This window comes from Perissodus microlepis, chromosome 3 (genome assembly GCF_051167445.1).
Source record: "Perissodus microlepis isolate ML-2025 ecotype Zambia chromosome 3, ASM5116744v1, whole genome shotgun sequence".
Classification (NCBI taxonomy): Eukaryota; Metazoa; Chordata; class Actinopteri; order Cichliformes; family Cichlidae; genus Perissodus; species Perissodus microlepis.
In genome coordinates this window covers 39,348,968-39,374,679 of record NC_140463.1, presented here as the reverse complement: position 1 = coordinate 39,374,679, position 25,712 = coordinate 39,348,968, and the positions used below count along the sequence as shown (strand labels likewise).

At 41.6% G+C, this 25,712-nt stretch overlaps 1 protein-coding gene across 4 annotated transcripts in view; it reads left to right on the top strand.

Moving 5' to 3' along the window:
• Positions 1–15,804, top strand: part of LOC146391435 (B-cell scaffold protein with ankyrin repeats-like) — a 28,956-nt gene extending 13,152 nt beyond the window's left edge. The window contains exons 8-18 of one of the 4 annotated variants that reach the window (XR_014799930.1): positions 458–521; positions 782–1,003; positions 2,689–2,748; positions 4,325–4,512; positions 7,418–7,481; positions 7,638–7,667; positions 7,912–7,991; positions 8,154–8,206; positions 8,363–8,796; positions 14,422–14,911; positions 15,600–15,804. Coding sequence is in view for 2 of the 4 variants with exons in the window: in XM_084924396.1 (XP_084780522.1) it covers positions 458–521; positions 782–1,003; positions 2,689–2,748; positions 4,325–4,512; positions 7,418–7,481; positions 7,638–7,667; positions 7,912–7,991; positions 8,154–8,186 (741 nt within the window). In the remaining 2 variants the exon portion in view is untranslated. Of the gene's footprint in view, positions 1–457; positions 522–781; positions 1,004–2,688; positions 2,749–4,324; positions 4,513–7,417; positions 7,482–7,637; positions 7,668–7,911; positions 7,992–8,153; positions 8,207–8,362; positions 10,190–14,421; positions 14,912–15,599 lie in introns of those variants that run through there. The other 3 variants (XR_014799931.1, XM_084924397.1, XM_084924396.1) reach the window with 3 other exon arrangements.
• The last annotated feature ends 9,908 nt before the right edge of the window (positions 15,805–25,712 follow it).

The following is a 25,712-nucleotide window of genomic DNA, read 5'->3' as shown; positions in this document are numbered from 1 at the left end:
GCTATTAGCGAAGAGGCCTAGTCTGCTGCAGCTTTTGTTGTCAGAGAGAAAACGGATTTCTGTTAGCCAGCAGGCGGGGTAACAAGCACACCTCTGTAATTCACATTATAGCCCCCTGAAATTGCTTTTCCACAAGTCCTAACGGATGCAGTGAGAAAGCTCGATTAATAATCTGGACATTTGTCACAGCTGACATGAAATGCTGAATATCAAATCAGTGCACGGAAGAAGATATCAGCCTGTGGTGGTGTGTGGAGAGTCATCTGTGCTCTGAGCTTTCAATTTCTAAGCCTAAGAGCGCAGGTGAGAAAAAGAGCCGGCGGGCAAAGTAGGGAGAGCGAGCTAAGGAGTAATCCACATTTTGCTGCACTGTATCACAATGCAAGACAAATATCCTTTAAAGTGGCCTCCTGGACGGGCGCAAGAAATGCATTTCGGTGTTCTGTTGTTGTTGCAGAATATGTCTGGCTCAGGCGGGGACAATGACGATACCAGCGTGTACGAAATGATGTGCAGTGCAGGTGAGTGAGCAACTGATGGGAAGTGGAGGGAGGGCAGAAGGAAAGCCAGTAATGGAATTGTTTTATGCTCCCCGGCATATGATTACGTTGTGTTTCCTTTCATTTCGTGTCCCCTCAATGATGGGGACATCGTGTAGCATTGCTTCTGATCAGCTGTGAAATGACAAGTGGCCAAAAACAAACAAACAAAACAAAAAACGGCATGTGCAGCATCCATTATGATTCTGAGGCTTTAGTGCAGTAAACACTCTGTGTGTCAGGGAATCTTTCCATCACAGACACACAGAAACCTCAACAGGTGGAGGAAAAAGAGGGGGAGGATGAAGATCTCTACGCACCGCTGGGGGTGAATGGTGAATATGACACCATCCTGAATTCAGCTAAAGCAAAAGCAGTGGTCATTGCCAACCGCCCACCAGCACCCACACCCCGGCCTGAAGGCACCCAGTTGATGGACAGCAAAACCCCTTACATCACTCAAGGTAACTTGAGACTCTTTTCTTGCATCACTCATTCAGACAGATACAATAGTGATGATTATGATTCTGAGTTATGCAGGATGGGGGGAGGAAGGGCCTGGAATGTGCATCGCCACCATCAGCAGAGCACTGCAGAGCGCTGAATAGAGAAAAGAGGGCTTGCTTTGTGATGCAGTTTGTTTTGATTTCAGAAACCACAAGAACATAGTCGCTCCCCGTCACAAAACAAACACGAGCGAGTCTGGAGAAAGACCCATTTGCCTGCGTTGAGAGCCCGCAGTCCCTAACTGTTCAATTACAGCTGTGTGAATATTTCATGAAGATGAAACATCCAAAAGTGACTGGTATTATCAAGGCTTATAAATCATTAAAACAGCTGTGGCTTCTCTTTTTTTCCGTCTCGCAAATGCAAAAATGAACACGCGGGGCCGCAATTAATTATTACCGCAGACAATATTACGCCCGCCTCTCACATTCACGTGCATTTAAATGGATGAAACTAATTAAAGCGGCTCAGTAAATAGCGCCCCTTTTTTTTCTTTAGTGAGCTTGCTTGTATCTACTGAGCCGACCCCGTTCCCGGTGGGATTTACGAAGCAAAACAAGGAATTGAGTGCACCACTGAGTTCGCTGCACCCCAACCATCCTCTCAGTAATAGAAAGGGAACTACCGGGCTGCCATCTGCAACCAATCTTGGCCAGATCAAGGCCAAGTCAGCCAGAATAAGTCATTACACATGTTTTCCATCGTCCTTGTCCCCAGAGCGCACAAGAGAAAGGAGAGGGATTTTGAGGTTTCCATCTATTGAGACAGAGGAGCTTCAAACCACACAAGGATCACATTTTGCCCCTAACTCCCACCACCGCAGTCAAAGATGTGAGGGCAGAGATGAGGCTCGGTGGAGGATTAGGCGACGAGCCAGTTATTGGAGAACACGGCACAAGTGGAAACACTGAGGAGTCTTCTTTTTGTTAGCAGCGACGTCTCGGGCTCAGTGAGACTGAAAACGTGAATGAAATTCAATCCCATGGGCAGGCAGTTCTGCACATGCAACATACATGGACACTCCGAGGCTGAATGAAGCCACAAAGCCGGGCTTGTATTAGCGAGGCAGGAAAGAGAGGTCGTGTTTGAGCGTGAAGTGGAAAAGAGGAGATGCTGTCACAGAGGAGTCAGAGGCTGGGATTATCTTCCAGGGTGTGGATGCTGAATTTGAAATCCAGCGTCAGTCACACGGCCGCAGCTCCCCCGCCTCTGACAGCTAAAACAGTGTAGTCTTTCATTCAGAGCGCTGACAGGAAACCAAAAGCATCATTCAGAGTGTCTAACTCAATTCAGAGCTCAACTGTGTCTCTTTGCAAAGAGCCAAGATCCTGCATTTTTTATTTTGAGATTTTTAAACATATATTCAGATGTCACTACGTTTGTCATTTCTGAAACAGTGCTGGGTGTGTTTTTTTAACTAAGCTACAAACAAGCCTCAAGCAGGGTGCTTTGAAATTTAGATCATGGCTCCATCGTGTGGCAGGACAGTTAAAATGCAGGCACAAATTAGAAAAAATTTAAGATTCAGATCTGGTTTTCATCATTCTAGTAGTATTATCTAATAAGATAATTAGTGGAAAATTACAGAGATATTTACCACATTATTAGCACAATGTTACATAAAACTGTTGTGCATCAACAGTGTTCCAGAGGAAGAAAACACCAGGCGATGGAGATCTGTACTCACTTCCCTCTAAACAAGGTAGGTGTTGAGTAATATATAGTAATAAGAGCAATAACTAACATGTGATCAATGTGTACAACAGTCATTTAGTACAATATTTAAGGTACGTGGACTTTACTTGAATATTTGTAACTTATGTAACATCATTAGGAAACCAATGCTAACCAGTCGTATGTGATCATTTACAAAAACCAGTGCTAATCCTGTTTCATCCTATACAATTTGCCCTTCAGTTGGTATCATTTAAATGCATACACACTTTATTAGGTATGCTCTGTCAGTACTGGGCTGGACTCTTAAATTGGTTGCTCTAATGAACAGTTGAACAAGCGGACCAACAAAGTGGCTTCTGGGATATGTGTGTATAAACTGGACCAGAGGTCGGCAACCTTCAACATCAAAAGAGCCACTTTAGCCGCTACACAGCCAGATGGATAACAGATGTAATCTTTTTTCCTATTGTTTCGTATAGTTTGCAATATTTTTTTGTTCAAAGCTCACATGAGCCAGGTTGCGGACCCCTGAACTAGAGCTAGAACTCCATGAACTACTGCTGCATGAAGACATTCTTCCGATAGCGTTCCCTTATTTCTGCCTGTGTGCTGCTTTAAATCCAAGCTATCCAAACATCTGCATCTTTCAAACTTCATGCCCTCAGTGATGCAGACTTTCTGTTAAAAATCTGCAGTCTCCAGACCCATGCTGAGATAATCCTGAAGATATATCAGGGTTTTATTCTCAGGCTTGACTAAGCAGTCGCCTGCATACTAATGCAAGTAGCTTTGATATGTTTTGCCGCTTTACTCTTTGCTTTGTTTGGGACAGACAGTCGCAGTTCATTAACTTTGAAACAAACAAGCCCTGCAGCTAGAATAAGCAGCTAATGCTTTTTTTCATGCTTGCGATGTCTTTAAACAGTTGCTTGTATTTCCCTCTTTGGCTACGACTGACATCGTCACTTTAGATTAGACTGTACCAATCATTTTTTTAATAAATACTTTCCTCTGATTTTTTGTTGTAATTTCTTGTCTATTAAAATTACCTGCTGGATGATATAAGTTAATGGAGACGCTATGAAATAATTTGTAGTGTTCTGTTAAACTGATTAATATTCCAGTAATCAGCATGGGGAAGGCAGTAATTAAAGCAGCAGTGTAATGGGTACACACGCAGTAAAAGAGGCAATAAAATGATTTAAGCAAAGCCACATGCCAAGAAGTTTAAAAAAAAAGGATGAACTGCAATAGTGAGCACCTACAGAGAGATGAAGCCATTTGTCTGCCTCGCTGTTCCATTAGTGACACTGAATGACACGTCCACAGATCATCACACTCGCCACGAAAATTACTTACAATCTCGGTGACTCACAGACATCACAGATGTGCTGAGCGAACTCACATTACCCGACTATGGATACCAGCTGCTTTGGTATTACACTCGGGCTTTTCTTCCTTCTATCTTCTCCCAACTAGAAATCAGCTATTGAATTTATGGATGGATATTTTAGGATTACATTATGATTATTTTATAATCTACAGGAGTAAACATGTTGAAACTTTCCTGCTTATTGTTTTTATGGGCTTGTCGTTTACAGCAGCACGCGGGCGAGAAGGCAGCGTCTCTACCACCTACGACACCTTTGTGCCAAACCAGATAGACGGGCTTCAGCAGCTCATTGAGTTCCAGCAGCAGGTGAAGGCAGGCTCACTTACTGTGGACGAAGCTCTCGAGCTCTTCAGCGACTGGCAGCACGTTCAGAAAGACTTGGATGCCAAGCAGCAGGTAGGATCGCTGCACGCTCTGACCGAACTCACATGAAGGGATCTGAAGGAAGCGAGCAGGTCCACACACGATACAATACAAATACTGAATAATCAGGCAAGTGTGGTATGCATCTGGGGAACCATGTGTCACAATAAAGAAAACAGTCCCTCGGGTTTTAAAGATCTCTGTAGGCCAGAAAAAAGAAAGAAGTGAAGAATTAAAATAGGGTTTCTGTTATGAATTGTACAGGAAGCCAGAGGGGCCAAAAATATGACAAACTCACATTTGAAGGGAAGGATTTATTTTCAGCAGCATGTAAATTTTGACATGGTACTGTTTTCTAGTATTGTTATGCACCACAAAGTAACAGAAATGATGTTTACAATATTTGGCTGTCGTTTTTTTCCAGAAGCTACTCTATTTCGTCAACACCTGCAACTCAAGGAGCCTCTACGCACACATTCTTCAAACACCAAACAGCACATATCACATGACCTGGGTGGTTTTAGCTGCTGTGCCTTAAAAAATAAGTCTGTCAAATCTGGAGCTTTCGGCAAGCTACCCTGCATCGGCGCCTTATGTTGTTAACCAAGAAGGCAATGATAGAGAGAGGGAGAGCAGTTTTTAATAGCTCCACAGTCCAGTTTTGAGGGGTATTTTTACCTAGTATTTTTTTGGCATTCTTTATAAATTCATAAATAATAATGTGAAACTTGTGCACTCAAAATACTGTAACGGCTGTAGTGAAGGATTTGAAGCACAACACAAGTTACTTGCTGCTAAGTTCCAGATAGGGGAATGATGGGAAGGTGTACCCATTCATTATCAGGTAACTGTGCAACACTAGGACACCAGGGTAGGAAAGGAATGTAGTTTTCCACCTACAAGGTGATTCCCAAAGAGGTTTTAGCCGTAAACTTGGCATGCCTTGGCTTGATGTGCCATCCGTCCATAAAAAACTTCAAAAAACTGGAGAAGTGGGGGGAAAAGAAGAAGTGACAGGCCTACAAAAAAAAAACTATCTACAGAAAGTCAAGTCCTTAAGAAATAGAAAAAAAATAATCCACCAAAGACCTAACACAGGACATGAGATGCATCTGGACCTTCCATCTAATGGTTTCAGTGGAAGGGTAGCTGTCAAAAAGTTTTATTTAAGGAAGGGAAACAGGAAGAGACGGTATGCCAATTTGGACTTAAAATCAGTGGCAAGACGTCTTATAGAGTAATGAATCCAAACTGTGAGAGTCTACAGCCATCTGTAAAACCGGGTGGAGGCTCTGTCATGGTTTTGGTCTGCATTTCAGCCAGTGGTGTTGTAGATCTTGTCAAAATTGGTGGAATTATGAACAAAGAAAAGTACCATCAGATTTCGATCCACCATACAATTCAACCTGAAAAGTGTCTGATTGAAAAGGGCTTAATTTTTTAGCATGAAAGTGATCCCAAACGCCCTGATAATAAAGTAAAAGCATAACTGGATAAAGGAAAACACAAATAATGGAACATAATCAGTCATGTATTGGCCTCCCCAGAATCCAGACCTCAACATTACTGAAGCAGTGTGGGATCATCTTTACAGAACAAAAGGCAGAAAACATCCAAAGAAGAGCTTTGAATGTCCTTCAAGAAGCCTGGAGAACTATTCCTGATGACTACTTAACCCTTATGCGTTCCTTAAAGAAATTACAAGTGTGTTTGTGTTTTGACTTTTTGCTGCCATGATGCCAGGTCTGTCTTGGAAATTAGATTTGAATCTCAATGAGATTTTTACCTGGATAAATAAAGGATTATTGTCAAGACAGCTTGCCTCAGAGAGTTGTGTGTGTGCAGGAAAATAAAGGTGGTCATGCCAAATACTGATATTCGAGCTCGTTAGAATTGCACAAACTCCTTATACACTTTCCAGTTATGTTTTCAGATTTTTGAATAAATTGCTGCAAAATATAAAGACATGAAGGATGGTTTGAGACTTTCGCACAGTACTGTAAATTTCATCAGGCTGCAGTTAATATAAATGTTAATTTACAATGAAGTGCTCGGGCTCCATCTGCCTTAACAAACCTTTTTCGCCTAATACTTTCTGGCACGTCAGAGTAGGAAATAATAAAACAGATGATGCGCTAATTCCATGTACCTGCTTTTATTTCAGGGTCCTGGTTTTGTTGGCTCACCATCTCATTTTTGAGACACATTTTTAATGTTATTAGTAACACCTGTGCTTTTCCTGTTGAGGCAAGTTATAAGGTCTGGTCTATGGTGCACTGCTGTGCTTTACACAGACAGGTTATGAGGTTGTAAAACAGCGGTAGACGCCTTTGTAGAAGCTAAAGGAATTTGTTTCCCGCCTAACACTGAAGTCAAGTCACAATACCTGCAAAATGTAAGACTCGAGGAGAAGAATCAGTACAGCGACAGAAATCACACTGTATCAAAGTCCGACTAAAGAGTCACCAGTTCTGCTACACAAATTTTCAATATTTGATATAAGGAGCTTTCACCTGGGCATTTCAGCGCTAACTCTTACTACTTTTCACATCTTATAACAGACTTAGTGATAAATGATCAAGGTAGCACCTTAACATCAACATCATCAACAGTTAAAAGTATATTGCTCTCTGAAATGCATCGCAGTACAAAGAGCAGATTTATTGGTCTGCGGACTAATATCGTCAGTAAAACTACCTCCACCCTTTTGTTCTGCTCTGTTGTTGCATACTTGGACTATATTTGCAGTATGTTTTCCACTGGACCTCCACGAAAGCACCGAAAGATTTATGATGAGTCTGCGAAACGCGCTCTTTTCTTTGTCTTAGCCAGTGTAAACATAACACGGATCCATCATGGAAATCTCAGAATGTATAAAGACCTGGATGCCTTCTGTACAGTCAGTCTAATACTGAAGCACTGATCTTTGTCTCTACAGCAGAAGCTGAGCCATCTGAGAACCACTATCATAAACAACAGAGAGGCAGACGACAGCGTCTATGGTAAATATTCTCCTATGTGGGCTAAACTGTGCTGTCATCGCAGAGACTTTTTGGTTTTCTTTAAAATATTAAGTTTATGGAATAAATAACCCCGGTACAAATGAGTGTATTAAACTGTATACTGTAAATGGCTTAAAAAGTCTTCTCTCCCTACAGATAAAATCAACATCGTTCATCACACGGCAAGTAAGTCTTTAAAAACTTATCTCAGCGCGCGCAGAGGAAATCTGTGTTTGCATGCCTTTGTAGTTTCTCGAGCTCCAGTCGCAGTGCTGGGAAATTAATCCTCCGGGAAGTGTTATTTAATCAAATCCCCAGTGCCTTGTGTTTTGATCTAGTGAGTTTCACCAGCGCTAAATGAGAGTCCTTTATTTTCTTTTACCGAATGATTCTCTGTTCAGCAGTGCATATTGGATAATTTCTCCCCCAGGTGTTGCGGTGAATGGAAGTCAAAGAGGAAACCAACCAGCAGAGTCTGATTTTTACAGCAAGCCGCTTAAAGCACAGCAGGTACGTTTACCTCACTTGCAGTAGGACAGTTTGGCTCAGCTGCATTAATATATCATTTAATCACATCTGTTGATTATTCTGCTTGAAACAAAAAAAATACTGTACACTGACGTACCAGTAAGCAAATATAATAATGCAGCAATTCACCTAATTCTTTTGCAGACGGCTTTTTTCCGAAAATCCGAAAAACGGTGAATGCAAGTCCTATATCGATTGTGAGTATGAAATCCACTTCTTTGATTATTTAAGCCAGACTCACATTTTCTGTTTGGCTCCAAAGACACTATTAATATTCTGTTCAATTATGACTTATAGCTGCTGTGATCTGTTGTAATACATAAACACCTTTGTTTCTTTGTTTTCTCTTTCAGAGAAATAAGTGAAAGGATGTTACACAGTCCACATCCAGCTTAACCCTCCTCTTATAGGATAACTTGTATCAGTGCATTAGTTTGAATAATTATATGTAATATACAATACAATGACAGTTTTTTAGCATCATATAGTTTTGCTTTGTGAAAACTTAGATGTTAGTATTCCTGTAATTTTGTAGATTAAACTGCTTCTAACAGTTTTTTGTTACTGAATTTGCAGCAATTCGCTCACAATTGTAAATGTTTAAACTCAACCACAATTTTAATAATTAGTGAGGAAATTGTGTGTTTCTCATTTTTATGAGCTTCTTCTCTAGAGAAAGGCAGCGCTCACGCCAGCAAGTCTCGGCCTGTAAAACCTCCAAATGTTTCCCTCTAGAGGGCGTCATATCTCTAGATATGGCCATCGCACCCACAGTCTGAAGACATCTGTAAGTACAGATGCACCTGTGACCTCCTATTGACTGGGTGGCAAGCTTTGGAAAAATGTATCCATACATGTTGATGTATGTAATCAGAAGATGAGCACATCAATTAATTACGTCTTGCTGTGGCTGCAAACACGAATCATGTGTTCGATCTTCGCGTCAGCCAAGAAATGTCAATATGAATCTGAAGGAAAGAAAATGAAAGCTGTAAGCCGGCTTACTGCGTAGAGCAGAAATATTAGGCATGTTAGGGTAAAAGAAGGCTTGATGTTGCCGGGAAAATCATTTTGTTTAGCTGCCACAATGCAACCATCTCTGTGTTTTACAAATTTAATAAATACCCTCTTAGAACGGCGCTTTTAAATCACGTCAATCACATTTGTGAACAGCAAATATTTACGGTATATACTTGTCAAAAATCTAAATTTGCTGTGATTTACACACCCATTCAGGAACTGGCACATATGAGCACACTCTTTCTCACACTCACAGACACCAGTTTGTTGGTATAGCCCTGCCTGTGCTTGAATGAATGAATAAGAGCTGCATGGGGAATTCAGTGAATGCATGGCTAAATCCAAGCTCAGTCTTGAAACCCAGGCAGAGGCTGAGCTGTGTGCCAACAAAGCAGCTGGGTACACGCCGGGCACATTTTTCTGTTCAATCATGCTCTTTGTGAATAATATGTATTAATGCCGTCTCTACTTAGACCTGCCAGTTAGCCTTTGGAGATGATCCGGCTTCGGGACCCCATGGCATTCGAGGCATATGTTTGCCTGTCACCTGCTGCGTTTATTTCAGTCCGTGCATCGGGCACGGCCACCGAGATAGGCCTCAAATCATTGTGTATGCAAATATCTGAGCGCCACCACATGGAATAATTCCCTAGTCAGAGAGACAAGGAGATAGGGAACTTCAGTGTCATGCGTTGCCCACACAAAGCATGCTTCTATATGTGGGCAGAAATACATCAAACACACGATCAAAGACTGACAAACCCTGTACTCTGCATCCACTTTGAAAAAAGAAATTCTTGTGATGTTTCTGAAACATAAATCTACACACACACTTCCTACATTGATTGTATATGTTATTTAACTGACCAGAATGACACTTTCTGTATTTCCCTATTCTGTAACTTTGTTTCTTTTTGGTCACAAAAAGTGGTCACACTTCATACAATTGTGAGTTGGAGTTTTTTTTTTTTTTTTTACCAAATGTGTATTTTACTATAAACATTTGAAATCTCTAAAACATTTAATTTCATAAATGTATATGTATGAACATGACTTCCAAAGAGCTATACTACTGTGCTGTGCAAATTTTAGTAAAAGTGTAGACATTTAAACAATAAATCCACAAAACATGTAAAACTGCCTCCAAATTTTTTGCTAGTACATTGTTAAAAAAATCCATAAATATACCATAAAAATCTAATTACATTTCAAATAGTACTAAATGGTAATGCACTTTATTTTGTTTTTTGTTTTTTTAGGATATATTTTCAACCACTCTATGTATAAATCACAGACTAGGCTAAATAAAAGATACTATAGCATCGCACATTGCTTTGTAAAGTCTGATTTAAAAACTCAAATTTAACATAATGGCAAACTTGCCAGAAGTGACCATGTTTAGAAAAGATGGTGTAAAGTTTTCCGCTAATGCTAGCAAGTTTGGCTAGCAAGGCTAAGTAGCTCAGTAAAATACTAGAGCTCCACTTACCAAAAATAGAGTATGGACTTTTGAATGGGCTGTGCCACATGGCAAACCACACTATTTGTTAGCTAACTCCATTAAAAATGGTCCAGAAGGCACCAGCACCACAAAAACTGTAAAGAGGTCCAGTTCAGTAACTAGCAGAGTAATTAGCAAACAGTTAGCAGCTTCCACTTGCTATATAATGCCTAACAGTAAGCCTAAATTTAATAATTAACTATAAAAAGAAATCACCTAGCTGTCATTAAGAGGAAAATTAAAAACAGAGATTAAAACTCTTTTTTTTCACCTGTGAATATCTTTACTGCCGTAAAGTCAGGAGGCTATGGGTGAGAGGAACATTTTGGCTCGTTCTAAGGAAAATATCCCGCTTTGTAGTTGTTCCATGCTCCATGACTGAGTTGCTAATTGTCTGCCTCCCAGTTGCTGCTGGGCCTTTTGCATATCTGAGCATTGTTTCAAAAGAGCTAAAACAGTAAACTGAGCACAACACCACAGAGTTTAGTGACATTCAAATGCCCCATGCAAATTGTCTGCTCAAATAGGTGGGCAGGAAGTTGTAGAACCTGGTTCTTCCGGACGTTTCTTCATGTTGAAAGGAAATTTTTCTTTCCCAATGTCACCACATGCCTGCTCAGAGGGGGTTGTCTGTGTTTTCTCTGTATTACCGTAGGATCTTTACCTTGCAATATAAAGTGTTTTGAGGTGACTGTTGTTGTGACTCAGTGCTAAGTCAAACTGAATTTAATTTAATATGAAACTTTGTAGACAGAATACAGTTTTATGGATTCACTATTATGCAACATGAACTTTAATTAGATTTCCTCTCTAGGACTAGACTTGGTTAGATAGTGGAGAGACAGGATTATACAGTCAATGCATCAATAATATTATTATGACATATCTTTTTACTGGCCTTTACCAACTGAAACATAAAAAGCCAAGCTGTCGCCACAGTCATCTACTGAATCCTGCATCCCTGTAGCACCACCGATTTTGGGACAACACTGGGATAACTTATCAGGGATAACTAGCCTTCTGAAGGATCATGCATAAACACAACCATTCAGAACCTTTCCAACATTGGCATGCACGCAACACTCTCTCTCTCACACACACACACACACATGCAGGGAGACAAAAACACACACAAACACCTCCCCTCCTTGCCCAGTCCCCTCTCCAGCCCCGAGATTAGGGCAGAGGATTGTGCACAGCTGCTCACCAACATCCCCGATAAAAATCAGGCAATTTCACAGTCAGTGGCATTCTTTCATCCCCTAATCCACAAACCGCATATAGTTATAGATGAACCTCACTGTGATGAGAACAAGCTGCTCAGAGCTGACCTCAATAGTAAATGTGGACAGCATTGATTATAAAGAAAAAGCTGAGCAGCTAGAGTGTATGGCACAGGAGCAAAAACAAAGCGTCCAGTCCAGGAGTTCATGCTGACTTTCTTTTTTTAGCTTCCAGTTAGATGAGTTTGTGTCGCGGACCAGCTGCCATCACTCTTGTGAGCACGTGTTACTGCTAATAAAGAAGAACATTAATAATAAAACAATGTTTTTAAAGCGTAACGGTTTCTGAGCTCCTTCTTCTTCATAGGTCGGATTGGTTGAACTTTGGATATTCATCACCATTAATTCTTTCAACTGAATTCCCATTAACGTTTATATAAACAGCCCACTTCCACTAATCGCATTAACAGAGGAAGCCATCACTTGCAGACCTTATTTAATCTTATTCATTGTCAATGCATGCCACCATTCCTCATATTTTTCCCTTTCCGCCGCTCCTTAAGTCATTCAGTTCGCCCATTTTGTCTGACCTCCAACCTCCACTTGCAGATGAATTCTTCACCCAAGTTCAAACAGGGGACAAAAAGGTACTTCACAGGGGGAAAGGAGGAGGAAAAAAGAAGTATGAATCAAAAGGCACGGAAATGGAATTCACTGTACAAACGTCGGGGGAATTTCAATGTCCGCCGAGGCACAGTAGAGCTCTGTTCAGTCCTTGCAGGCTGTGGGGGGAAAAGAGCAGCAGCCACAGCAGGGTACATCTATTCTGACAAGTCCTTACAAACACTGAAAAGCCTGAGCAAGGTCTATTTGTTTAAGAGGCATTAGGCCCAGCTGAAGGATAGTGAAGCATTAAGGCAATAACAGGATAATTTTAGGGTTTCGCTTTTCGTAGATTTACTTGACAGAAATCAAATTAAATGTTTCCTCTTTATTGTTTGTGCATTTAGAGCTCAGGAAACTTGATTACAGACTGTTTATTTAAGGAGAAATCATCATTTGGTTTCCACCTCAGCCCCTCCGCAAATATGCTGAATTCAAAACTACACCCCTAGGGATCAAACAGTCAAACAGACAGCAGGAAATAATCTGAATTTATTAGTTTTATCTTACTGATTATGAATCTCTGTGCTCTAAAATGTGATGAAAGTTAAATTTTTATCATTTAAATGTACCAGAATAAATCACTGGACTGTAATAAAATGATGATTTGGAGGTAGATTCTGCGTGAATTGTGTCCACGGTAGACAGATTTGCTGTGCAGAGAACTGGTGTTTTGTTTGCTTTTTTTTCCTCCATGATGCCATCTGTGCCAATTCCACATGTATAATTCTTTTAAAAGACTGCAGATGCTGGAAAAGTGAAGCCTAAAGAGGAGAGCCTTGAACCTGCATTCTTTCTGATTGCCAACCGGTGGCAAAAAGAAGTCGCTTTTGTCTAGGCCATAAAAAAACAGCCCCTGTTTCCCTTGATCTTTGACCTCAGTAGGTTCCTCATAAATTTATGCTGTAAAATATCAGTTCCAAGTCTCATTTAATCCAACTAGATGCTTATTTTGCAAATTACAGTCTTCAATAGCTCCTCGGTCAGACGTGCCTCTGGCTTGACGACGGCGATAGTGAAAACAGCTCGAGGCTTCACAACTGTAACCTTATTTAATGGCTTTGGATTTATTTTTGGTCTTATTCATTTATGTTGTATATTGAGATGAGCAATATTAATTTATGGTTTTGCATAATTGAGTTTATTGAGTAATGAATTCATTTTTAATTACAGCACTTTATATTTGTATGTTTCCCTTATAAAAGATTATTTCAGTGCCTAACTTTTAACGTTTGTGACAGACTGTTACACCCTCTGAGTAACACTGGGTTTGGTGCCCGCTGTTGACAATACACACACACTTAAATGCATGTATGTATATTTAAGACATGACAGTGAATGACTAGAAGCTCTACTTTTTTTAACACCGGGTGTGCCTGTAAAGGATTTACAGGAAGTAACTGAAGGTTGCTGGCACTGGGTTATTTAGGGCTTACCTTAAGTCAGGTTAGCTTAAGTAGATTTCTCAGCACCAGCAGCCGGCCTAAATAGTACTTAATACAGAGATTCTTGTTAAGATTTGCTGCTTGCAGCCAGTCCCAAAAAGGTAAACTAAGCTAAAGGCAGGTGTTGGCTCAGTTAAAGTAAAAAAAAAAAGGAAAAAGATCCCCTCCTTTCATGCCTTCTTGCACCTGGGCCTCTGATTTAATTTAAAAGCCCCACCCACTAGAAGCCAGCAACCTTTTACAACCTTTCCTCTTTCCTTTCACATCTTTCTGAAGGAATATATCATCCATTGCAACAGTATGTGTAATGTGTTTCAGCAGATGTTTGTAGAGAACTACTAAATACTTATATTTTTAAAGATTTAACGATCATTTCTTGCTATTTTTACATGCCGCGAAAGGCTCAAAATACAGAACGGGCCTATTTTGCTTCAATATTTACTCAGAGTGCAGGCAAATAATTACTCACACTCGCAATCTGCATGTTGTACTGTCAGCTGTTATCGCTTCATGTATCAGAAGATTAAACTCCTAATAAAATATTTCTCTCCGTAATGCAGTGGCGGCATCACAGGTGTCACTCGCTCTCTTCAGTCGCACTCCGGGCCCTTAAATATCAGACGGAGAAGGTGCAGCGCTTTCAGATGACCCTCTTTCTATCTCCTCTTTAATGATGGAGGAAGAACAGCTACATCCTGATTGATGTTTGTGAAGGCCAGCAGCACCAGGAATGATCCTTTCCCCTCTCCCCGGAGCCGGCCTCAGCCTGGCATCTGTTAAAGGGCACAGGTACACCATCCTGTGCCCTTGTCCCACCCCCACCTATTTGATCCAGGGCCAAGACTGACCCCACAGAGCCTGCCAAGGACCCCCGTTCTGCGGGCCCCGGGCACCAGACTTAGGGGCCCACACTGACTCTTTTGCTTTTTTGAGGCTTTGGGAAGATTAATAGGCCTCCTCCATAGAGCGCCTTTGTGAGGCAGCGCCCAGGCGTGTTCAAGCTGTTGGGTTTGCAGGAGACGAAAGGAGCAGCGGCTAATTCCTCTGCAGGTCAGTTTGTCTGTAGCTACTCTGCATTTTCAATGACTCGGAAAGGTCACTTCCGCGCCAGCTTAGCTGGTGCGGGAGTCTCATAAACAACACCAACTTGAGAAGTATAGAAAACGCTGCTGAGGATTTCTGTGCAGAGAAAACGGCAGAGATTTTTTTTTTGTTGATCTGTTTCTATCTGTGCTGTGATCTTGACCCAAAGCCCCATTTTGCATGTATCACTGGATGATCCTGGAGCCACAGCTGAACAACCAAACACCTCCCCCCGCAATGCTGTTTACCGCCAGTTTAGTTTGGATTATGGATTAATGGTGAAATGAATGACAACAAACATGCAAATGTACATATCATATTTGCACAGCCGTTTTCAGACGGGAGGTGCCAATCATAAACAAATACGTGGGTCACCGCTGAGTGTTGCGGGCAGCGCTGCAGCTTTGTCTTTTTAATACAAACTCGAAAGCAGACAGTTTTAGTCAGGAAGGTTTTTCTCCTCACGTATTCCCTCACACCTGCTGCAAATACCAAAACCTAAGCCAAGAATTTCCTTGAATGCACTTTGAACTTTGAATTTAAAACCAAGAGAAAATGTTTTTTTCTCCTCTCCCAAACTAAAAGTTTTCGGATTTTATGCAAAGGCTTTTGGCCTGAAACCATTTTAATGATTTTTCTTCTCACTCGGTTGCAGGTGACGGCCTTTGATTCTCGTCATGTCACGCCTCCAATAGTGCAGCCACCAATGACAGCCTCTTTCACCCTCTCCCTCTCCCACTCACACATACAGACACACACATACATATACTTCAGGCTTGCTCCAGGTGCCAGAGTGTGAAGGGATCAGCCAATCCCAGGACTCGTCTGAAGCTGGATGGTGGCCATCATGTTATTAAAAGCTACGGGTGAGCTTTGCTGCTCGGCTTTCCTCTGCACTCCAAACAAATTTATAAAAAAATGAAATAATTATTTTTTAAAAAAAAGCTAACTTATGAAACAAAACAGTGCTGGTAGTGGGTGAGCATTCCACAGGGGGAGGGAGAAGGTTTTCTATTTAATAAACCAAAGCACTGAATCACTCTTTCCATCCATTTACACGAGCTGATAAGGAATCAATTTATGGGTCATCATTGCATGATTGATGTCTCCATCTCGCTGCTCTTTGTGTCCAGTGATAACTTTCAGTCAAATTATTTCCATAAACATCATTATCACATAGAGCCGTACTATCTGCTCACTCAGGACTACTGGGAAAGCTGAAGTGCCTTTGATGAGATGAGATCACATTTTAGAGGGAGCTGTCTTCTCTTTGCCTGTAGCCAAAAGCAGCCTAATTGTGTTTTGTCCCATATGTGAATTATTATTAACGCCGATTCATTTACTACACTTCCTTTGCCAATTTCCTAAATTAAAAAAATACCATGTTGAGATTTACAGCACACCCCCCCTATTTTCAGCACCGGCTTCCAGCATCACCATGGCAACTTCCAATCAGCGAGGATGGTGGAGCCTGCCGGCCGTGTGTTTGGCGCGAGGCTCTGAGAGGCGCAGGTGGAGCACATATGGAACAATGGCCTAGCTAAAAAAAAAAGAAAGAAACACCCTGCCCGCCTGTATGTGCCAGCAGTGCCCATTTTAATCCCACCGTTACCTTCTAGTGCTCTCTGATGGAGACGTTCGGCTGCAATCACAGCCTCAGACTGCTGCTGGGCCCATGCCAGACTTCACTTGACAAAGCCAGACCTGGTGTGCTTTTGTAAAACAATGTCTCCAAAAGTCGTGAATTCAACATCTCTCCATCATTTCCTGTCCTCGCTGCTATTTACTGGAACATCAGTGACCTTGGCTGATCTTCAAGCCAAAATTTCCCATCCATTTGCTGCATTTTTATTAGCTTACCTCCACCTGAAAGCAGGTTTTACTGTATGTTGTATACATTGACGGCCATATTGAGCATTAATGACTTTTGTGCCTCATATGGCTTGTAATGCTATGGAAATCACTAGCATGTGCAGTAAATAAATCAATCATCCAAGGGGCCTTATCTATCATTGCACATTTAAGCAGTCAGCTCCTATGTAGGTTAATTAAAGCACAATGGCCGAGGAGAGGACCTGGCACCCGTCCTGCTTATGTTTAAGCCTTCTCTAGGCCCGCTGGGCTGGAGCTTTCTACAGCCAGATGAAATTTGCCCATTTTATCCTCCCCCATCCCCAGCTGAATACATAAATCATCTGTAAGGGCCTCGGCTTCGACCCTAAATTCCATGAACAATGGTGTTTGTCCACAAATACCACATATAATTGCTGGATACTCTTCAAAGCAGAAATCTTGTTTTTTTTGCACTTATCTGAGGGCATATAGTGCAGATTTTTGTGAGTCACTTCATCTGGTTTTGGAACAAATCAATTAAGATGTTGTGCTACATCCAGCAAGGATATTGGGTGAAGGGTTCTACTACTGATTCGCTTTTATGTTTGGTCTGAGCACTGAGATAAGAATGAATGGCATCTGTGATTAGAGCGAGGCTGGGTGAGTAAAAGATATGTCAAAGTTCAAACTAAGGTATATTTTAGATCAAAACGTCTTAATTCTAAATCAGACCTCTGTCAGCCGAATAGTATGCCAGTTTACAAAGTAATGCTTGAATACTTTCCATTATATTAATATGCACCGGCCTACTCAGTGGGAAGCATTAGTTTAGCCCAGGGCTCTAGTATTTATTGTGCCTATATAAAAATGTCCCTGTGAAATCATTTAGCAGACAGCTAGTAGCTAACACTGCATGTACCGAAAACCTACGTGCCAGCTGCCATGCTCCTAATATGCATAACTTAAAGTCTTAATTCAGTTTAAAGGAGTCTTTCAACATTTTTGTCCTTGCACCATGTAAAACAATCTGGCAATGCTTTCCCAGAGATGAGCAGTTTATTTAGAGTGTTCTTCATGATGTGCAAAAGTCAAACCAAAAACTCCCCAAATCTATGGTGGCCCTGAGGGGTCCAAAGCACCACTGCTTAAGGAAATACCCAAAAAAAGAAAAACACAAAACACAACAGAAGTTGAATAAAACACAACGGAGATAGAAAATAACAAAATGTCATAAAACACAAAAGTAGAAAAAGATGCAGGTAATATGTGATTTAATCTCATGAGTCATATGATTTTATATATACATGTTAGCCAGTAGCCGTTAGCTGTTAGCTTGTCACTGTTAGCTTGTCACTGTTAGCTTGTCACAGCTGTTTCATTGTGTTAATGTCTCCACAAAAATACTTCTGTGTAGGGTTTTTTTGTGTGTGTTTCTTCTGTTTCTTATGTGTTTTACTGAACTTCAATTGCAACTCAATAACTTGCTAATTTACACAGCTAAATAGCTCCCAATAAGACAAATACTCTTGACAAGTGATTCCGTGATCCAGACAAGAAAAAACTCCCACAAAAGAAAACATTTCTACTGAAAGAAAAACCCTCGTTTTGATGTAGCCCAGTCATATTGACCATGAAATCACCAGCACTATAAAAGTCAGGAGATGCGGAGGAGCCTCCTTCCCAAACACTTTACCTCCACTACGGCTCAGAACAAAGAAACAAAAATAAGTATGAACAAAGGAATAAATGACAGGAAACATCTACAACACAATAAAAGATAGACTGTATTTGCCTTCATCTGTGCAATTGCTTTGATGTTAACTGCAACATAATGCTAACACAAATAAACCCAGAATAGTAAGTGAAGCAGTGTTACCTTGGCAATGGCAAAACATAGCAAATAAGCACATGTAGAAACTAATATACTGTGGTGTATAAAATTCATATTTATGAGACAAGATGTGAGGATGAAAGTGTTCCACTGCTCATTCACTTTGTCACATACCACAATACCCCTTTTTACACCAGGCTTTCATACCATTTTTTCTTTTTCTGCTGCTAAGTTGGGAAATTTAACATGAGTCACTAAGATGAGAGGGATTTCAATGCAGACTTCCACAGAGGTTATATGTTGACCAACAGAACTACACCTCTAAGCAACTTTTTACTAGCCTTGTGTATCTTTAGCTAAATTTAGACTTAGCAAAAGTTATTCAAGAGTCTAACAATAGCTGTGGTCAATTAAAATGCAAATTATGCAACTTACTAATGAGCAAAATAGTGCAAAAATGACCATTTGGACCAGCTTATTAACTATATGCTAAATTTCATGTCACATCTCTCCAGTTAAAGATGTGCAGTTCCCACTAAGAAGTAATTAGAAAGGCTTTCAAGTGAACATTAGCATCATTCCAATCTTGCCTCCCACTCTGGGAGGATCAGAGTTGAGGCACCGGGCCGATACAACTCCTCGTGGCCCTCGGCTGTCACTGATAACAACTGTATCTCATTATCCTCCTTGCGGGGGCCATGGAGGTAGTGGCGACCATAAACACCATTCTCCTATCCACCCACAATAGACCGTTCACCGACAAAAGGCACTCTCGGAGCCTTGAACCCAAGCCAAAAGCTCTATTCATGTTGCCATGTACAGCAGATGTCTCGGTGAGCCTATGGAAGGTTACAGATCTGGTTCTCATGCAGACAACAGCAACACAACTTAGCGTCATAAAGAGAAAGTTTGCTAACCATTTGGGATTACCGGGATTTCCAAACTGGCTCTTTACAACCAAACTGAAGACAAACACAATCTGACTTGGGTATTAACACACGAACAGATATAGGGTCACTGTCTTGTTGCATCACCAACCCTCTCCATTTATATTCTCACCTAAAATTTCCCGAATATAATTTTGATTCCCTTAGCAGCAAAGCCTCCAGCCCCAGAAGCCATCCGCCAATCGCCACAGGTTTGATGATGTTGTGTAGTTTGTTTGTTTCTACATATAGTGTTCAGCATTTTGTCTCTCATTTGTTCCAGATGTGTTGTGGAAAATCTGTTTAGTCTTTAAAAACTTCAATTCTTTTATTTTGAAGTTGGTTTGGTGCTGCTTGGTGATCACGCCGAGAATCATGTCAAGAGTTCCCCTGCTTGTAAACAAAGTGTCCGAATGTGGATCGGTGAACACTCGCGTCCTCTTGAATTGTTTTCCAGCTTCCACTCTTGTGATCAGGACACAAACTGAATCACTTTTATGAAGTCCAGACTTTTGTGTCAGTAACAAGACTTTTAATGCATTTATTTATAGGAATAACACGAGAACAACCCCCACTTCTAGTCTCTTCTCTTTAATTGGACCACCTGACTCCCTGTATTTTTAGAGACGTCGTTAGCGCAGAGGTCGAGGTTCGGTTGAATTTTCCAGCCTGTACTGTGAAAGATTACCGACTGTGTTCAATAAAAGTGAGTCAGATTGTGTTAGTTGAATTGTACTTGTGAATTAGACCATACTTTAATCACTGCAACTTGAAGAGTATAATTTATTTGTTTTGCTTTTCAGTAAAAAAAAAAAAGTGCTGGATGTTTAACACATTATTAAATATACTATTGTTTAGCATCCCATTGATTTCTTTTGGTAAATCAAAGGCAAATAAATGTTGATGTTTGAGCTCAGCTTAAGACTCTCTTCAGCTTTTCTGTGTTTAATGCTGTTTTAAATTTAACCAAAGAAGTTATTCAGACAGACACCGCTTTGGGATCTGGGAAATTTCCATGTGTAGCTTTAGTTTGTTGTAGATGGTAAAACTGAAGTTAAGCAGTCTCCCAGGGGATTATGATAATGCAGTTCTGGTTTTCTGCGGTGTAATCTTACTGCAGTTTTTTTCCTCGCTGCTCTGCACATATGGCACCTATAGTATATGCAGCCTGTTCTTTTTTCCTCTACCTGTTTTGTTCCCTGTTCTCCTGTTGCAGTTGTTCTTTTTGTGAATTTCGGAAACAGATTGCAAAACAGATCAAATGCGACTTTGACCTCATACTTGCTTTGTTTCTTTATTATGTGACCGACTCATCTTAATTACTTACTAAAACCTAGTCGTTTTTATTCTGCACTTGTACGACCTGCAGAGAAATACTAGACAGACTCTCCAAATCTGTTTTAATATCGATCAAACACACAGTGTGTGTGAACTTTCGGTTCACTGAAAACCTTAAGCCTTTTGATGGCCCTCGGAAAATTGACATGTCACAAGCTGAACTACAAAAAAACACAAAACAGCACTTCATGCATGAGTGACAGCGTTTTCATTCCCCCTGCGACGTGCACAATGACGACTTCAGAAAAAACACAATAAGGAAATTCAGATTAAGAAGCAGCACTTTATGAAATTAAGAAAACAATGGCACCATAATCAGCACACAGTGAAACATCTTCTCCAACAACTCGAGCCATTATTAAAAAAGCGAAACAAATCAATCATTACCGAGTGCGGTACCCCTGCTTTCATTAGAAAATCATATAGATTAAATGTTAATCATAGCTAACTCTATACCAGTGGGCTTCTGCCAAGATGACAGATGGACCATTAATGAGAATAATGAGGGGATCTTAGTCTATACACAGATATGGAGATGCGACAACAAGCATAACACCACACTTGGCTTCCAAAAAACTGTTATTTCGACAGAAATAGAGGCAGATAATCAGTATGCACATACAGGGCTGCTTCTTTCCCAAAGTCAAAGAGTATGTGTCAAAAAATGTGAGATCACTGCAACGTGAATGCAGACATGTTTTAAGATGTTTGCGTAGTGGTGGCTGCCACGAGAGACTGAGGGAAATCGGTGGTAACACCTGTCACACACATTCAGCATCAGATATTAGCATCCGTCTCTTTTACTGGTCTGCGAACGATGAATAATTACTCGTTTAAAAATCTGCCTATTAGCGCTAACCAGGTTATATTGGACATCTGTCTCCGAAAGCTGACTGATATATAATTGGCCGCCATCATATTGTGCTTCAGTCTATGGCGAAGCACGCTGGCACGACAGGCACCGCGAAGCGCCGCCGCCCCTCGCTCCGGCCTTGTGACGTAGCTCCCACATGTCGGCTCCGCCAGCGAGTCGAGTGAAATTGTACGAGATGAAAGTTGCAGCTGAAACAGAACACATATGTCCATACGTGGCGCTCGGTGGCACATTATTGGCACGGTGTTTTCATCGGGTCTGATAACATATGTTTCGAACTCGGGAGGTTTTGGGCAGGAGGGAATAGCGCTGCGTTTGAAGTCAACTGCCGCATTAAGCAGAGAAGCGGCACAGTTGTGTGGAGATGCTCTCTTGTTCAAAGGGATGGAAGGAACCGCTCCGGGGAGCGTCCAACATCAAGAGCTGACCCCGGCACTGTTTCCCGCTACCTTCTGCCATGCATCCCGCCGCCGTATGCTGTGATTCCCAAAGACCGGCAGGCCTGTGCCATCTGGCCTCACTTCGGATTCCCTGGACACATATTGGGAATCCAAACTATGCCACCTCCCCGTCTCTCCCTTCCCTCTGCGCTCTTTCCCTCTGGGTTGCCTCTACGCCTCCACTTCATCCCTGCTTGAGTGTTGGCTCAAGTGGAAGGGGTCTGCTCTCCAAGTGATCCCAGTTGCCCTTTTCCTTTTTAATCCCCTTGTGATGGGATCCAGTAGGAGCCCTTTAAATTCAGAGGGAAACCGTCAATAGTTTTTAAGATGAAGCAAAATCCCCTGAGGGTTATCCACCTAGGTTACTCCGTCTCTGTTATAGGGGGTTTGTTTCATTACGTGACCTTCAGAGGACGTGCTGCTCTTCAAACTGAGTGACTTCCTCTCCACCTATGTGAAAAGTGAAGAGCCCTAGATCATACCTGACAATGAATTGCTGCTGCAAATCTTTACATTTTGGAGCAGTGGCTGTGGTGCAAATGTGTTTACAGACTAACACAAAGAGAGAAGAGGCTCCAGGAAGAGAGCAGTGGTGGGCTGTGCAGCATGTTCTGTAGCACTGCCACAGATTTCACACTCCTTTTGTGTGTCTCTTTCTCTTCCTCTCCTCTGGGCGTCGCCTCAGTGGGGAATTCAATTCCCTAATAACTGGGGAATCAAAGTTGGACAGCACCACTGCTGAGAATCATAAAGGAAGCAGTGGAGTGGCTGGCCATTCATTCATCCAGGCCCATTACATCGTATACCAGATGGACACTGCACGTCACCGGGTGACATCTCAAGACAGCCGCGGCCGCCTGCCTGCCCGGCATGGAAAAGATGAAAGTTACGAGGGAGACGGGAGGCAGGTTGTGTCAAACAGAGACAGATCTGATCAACAACTGCACAGAGATGAAATCAAAGTGGCTGAAGCATGTGGCGTGAGGCATCTGGTATTCTAGAAAACAGAAGCTAGCGTAGCTGCCAATGCTTTCAGGGGAGAGAAGCCTCCCCCCGCTCAGCGGCCTCAAGCCAGTGGAAGTGCTGCTGGCGAAGGCTGTGTTTTAAATCCACAAGAGGTGTGTTTGTTGGCCGCGTCGTCCAAAGGCTGCTTTGAGGGGAGTGGGCATGGTATTTTTTGCAGGTGGAACAGACACAACACAGACAAGTGACAAAGGTCCTGGCCTGGATTCAGACCAGGAAGTCATGTTTACAAGGCACACACTTTATACCGCAGAGCTGCCAGGACACCCCTGTGCAATGTTCTTAACACAACAAGTATAAACACTAGCTTATTTACTCCGAGTAAATCAATAGGTAAGGTGACGGCAGGAATTTGCATCTATTGGAAACGTGCCAGAATATTTTCTCAAACGTCTTATCTGCAGGACGAGCCAAGATCGGATAGCAGATTTCTGAAATGCTCATTTTCGGATTTACATCACCAGATAATAAATTTCTCTTTCCAAAAAGCAAATTACAGTGTACAGCAAACTAAAACATGCGGGTTCATGCGCTGTGTAACAACATTATGTATGGCGTATCTGTGTACATCTGCACGTCAAGTGTAAAGGACCTGTCAAGCCCTCCTGGCATTGATTTTTACATTTCATCCTACTTCCTGCATAGAGCGCTGTGAGCATCTGATCCCCTAATCTCAGAATGCCAGCTTTCACTCAATGTCATCTGCCAATGAGCTGCAACCAGGCGCCCATCCTGCCTCTGGCACCAGAACTGCACCCATCCAGCCTGTGTGCGTTAATACCCACCGTTGCTAGGCTACAACGAGAGGAATCAAATTTAGGTGGCTTCCACAGCTGCGTTGTACTGTTGTGCACCGAGGGATATACATGGCAGCGTTCCCAGTATGCACCTGGATGGAATGAAACAGGAAGAACTGGAGAAGTCTAATCTACTAGGCACAGTGGCTGTCTGCCCCGAGTTTGCCCCGAAACAAGAAGTATGTCCGGAAACAAGAAGAAATCACATTTCACATTATGGATTTTCAGCTTTCCTTTAAGGAGCCTCGCACTGTTGACGAGGTAAATGTGTATTCTTCTGACAGGAGGAAGGTCAGCAGGGGAACTGCAAGTGCTGAGAAAAGTGGAATCTTATCTGGAAACTGTTAGCTTCTGGCCTTTTTTTCCAAACCCCTTTTAAAATAGTTCCATGAGGCGTTTAACACTGGCATGTAATAAAAATATGTGTTTCGGCAAAACTTCTCAGAATAACACAAATCTAAAACACTCGGGGTTTCTCTATAAAGTCCTAATATTCCTATTTTCACTTCACAAATGCACATTCAAGTGCTGTGATGTCCTCTTTTAATCAGTTTGCTGTATCACTGCATGTTCTTTTGCTCAGATCTGTAAAACAACAGAGACTCGAACAATTGGCTGCAAATAGTGGCTCCAACATGCCAAAAACCATAGAGGGCTTCTCCACAGCTGGCGTCCTGCATCTTAGTTTCAATGTAATCAGTGAGCCGCGCTGCTCAGATATTGTTAATTTCGCAGCATTTGCACATCTGTAACAACATCTTAACAATCAGTTTCAAAAGAGCTGTGAACAAAAGGCTGAATTATTAGATCTTGGAAAACATGTTGGCAACATAACACTTGTCAGGCAGTCATTAAAAAGAGAGAAGTTTTAAATCTCTTTAGAGATGAGTTTTGGGGCTACATTACAGTGATGGCCATGTCGTGTACCATAAAACATTTCTACAGATTTTTGCATTTGGCAAAGGGTTTGGGTGGGTGGAGGGTGGGGGCTGTTGATGGATCACCAAGGGGGAAAAAAGTAGTTATTGAAGCTAAGTTAAATGAATATTATTGATTATATATAATGATGTTAATTTCAATTAAATTCCACCTTGATAGTTGAGAAAAGATTTGAGAACCAAAAACGTGAAATAAGTTTATTAGTTTATTAGTCTTAAGAAGCCAACTAAGCTAAGCCTGTCAGGATTTTAATGTTTAAGCTTTTTTAATGGACCCACGTGTAGGATGTGAAGGAAGGCTGGCGATCGGGAACTAAAATAAGTGTCTTTACATTATGAAGAAATAAGACAAAAGTTGCTGCAAGAGGAAAAGAAGCAGGTTAGGTGGGAGCTGCAATGATCCAACAAAAACTGAGAAAAGACTAAATTTGCAGCAGGGAGACGAGTAAAGAGGGATAGTTAAGGCCAAGTCTATAGTGACTTGGTGGATAAATAATCTACAGGCAGACCAATCCTGTGTGAGTTGATCAAGCCCATCCGAAGTTACTTCCTGTCATTGTCAAAATGGTGTCCAGCCAACCCGTTGCTGGTCTTCCTCTGCACCCTGTTGCTTCTGTTCTTCCAATCATGATGTCCCTTTGTAATTTTGTTTTTTAATGATGTGTCTAAAATTCAGCAGGTTGTAGTTACCTTATTTGTCCTTCCAGTGACATTATTGGCTTGATTTCTTCCACAGCTGAATGGCTGTCCCGCTGGTTGTCCACAGTA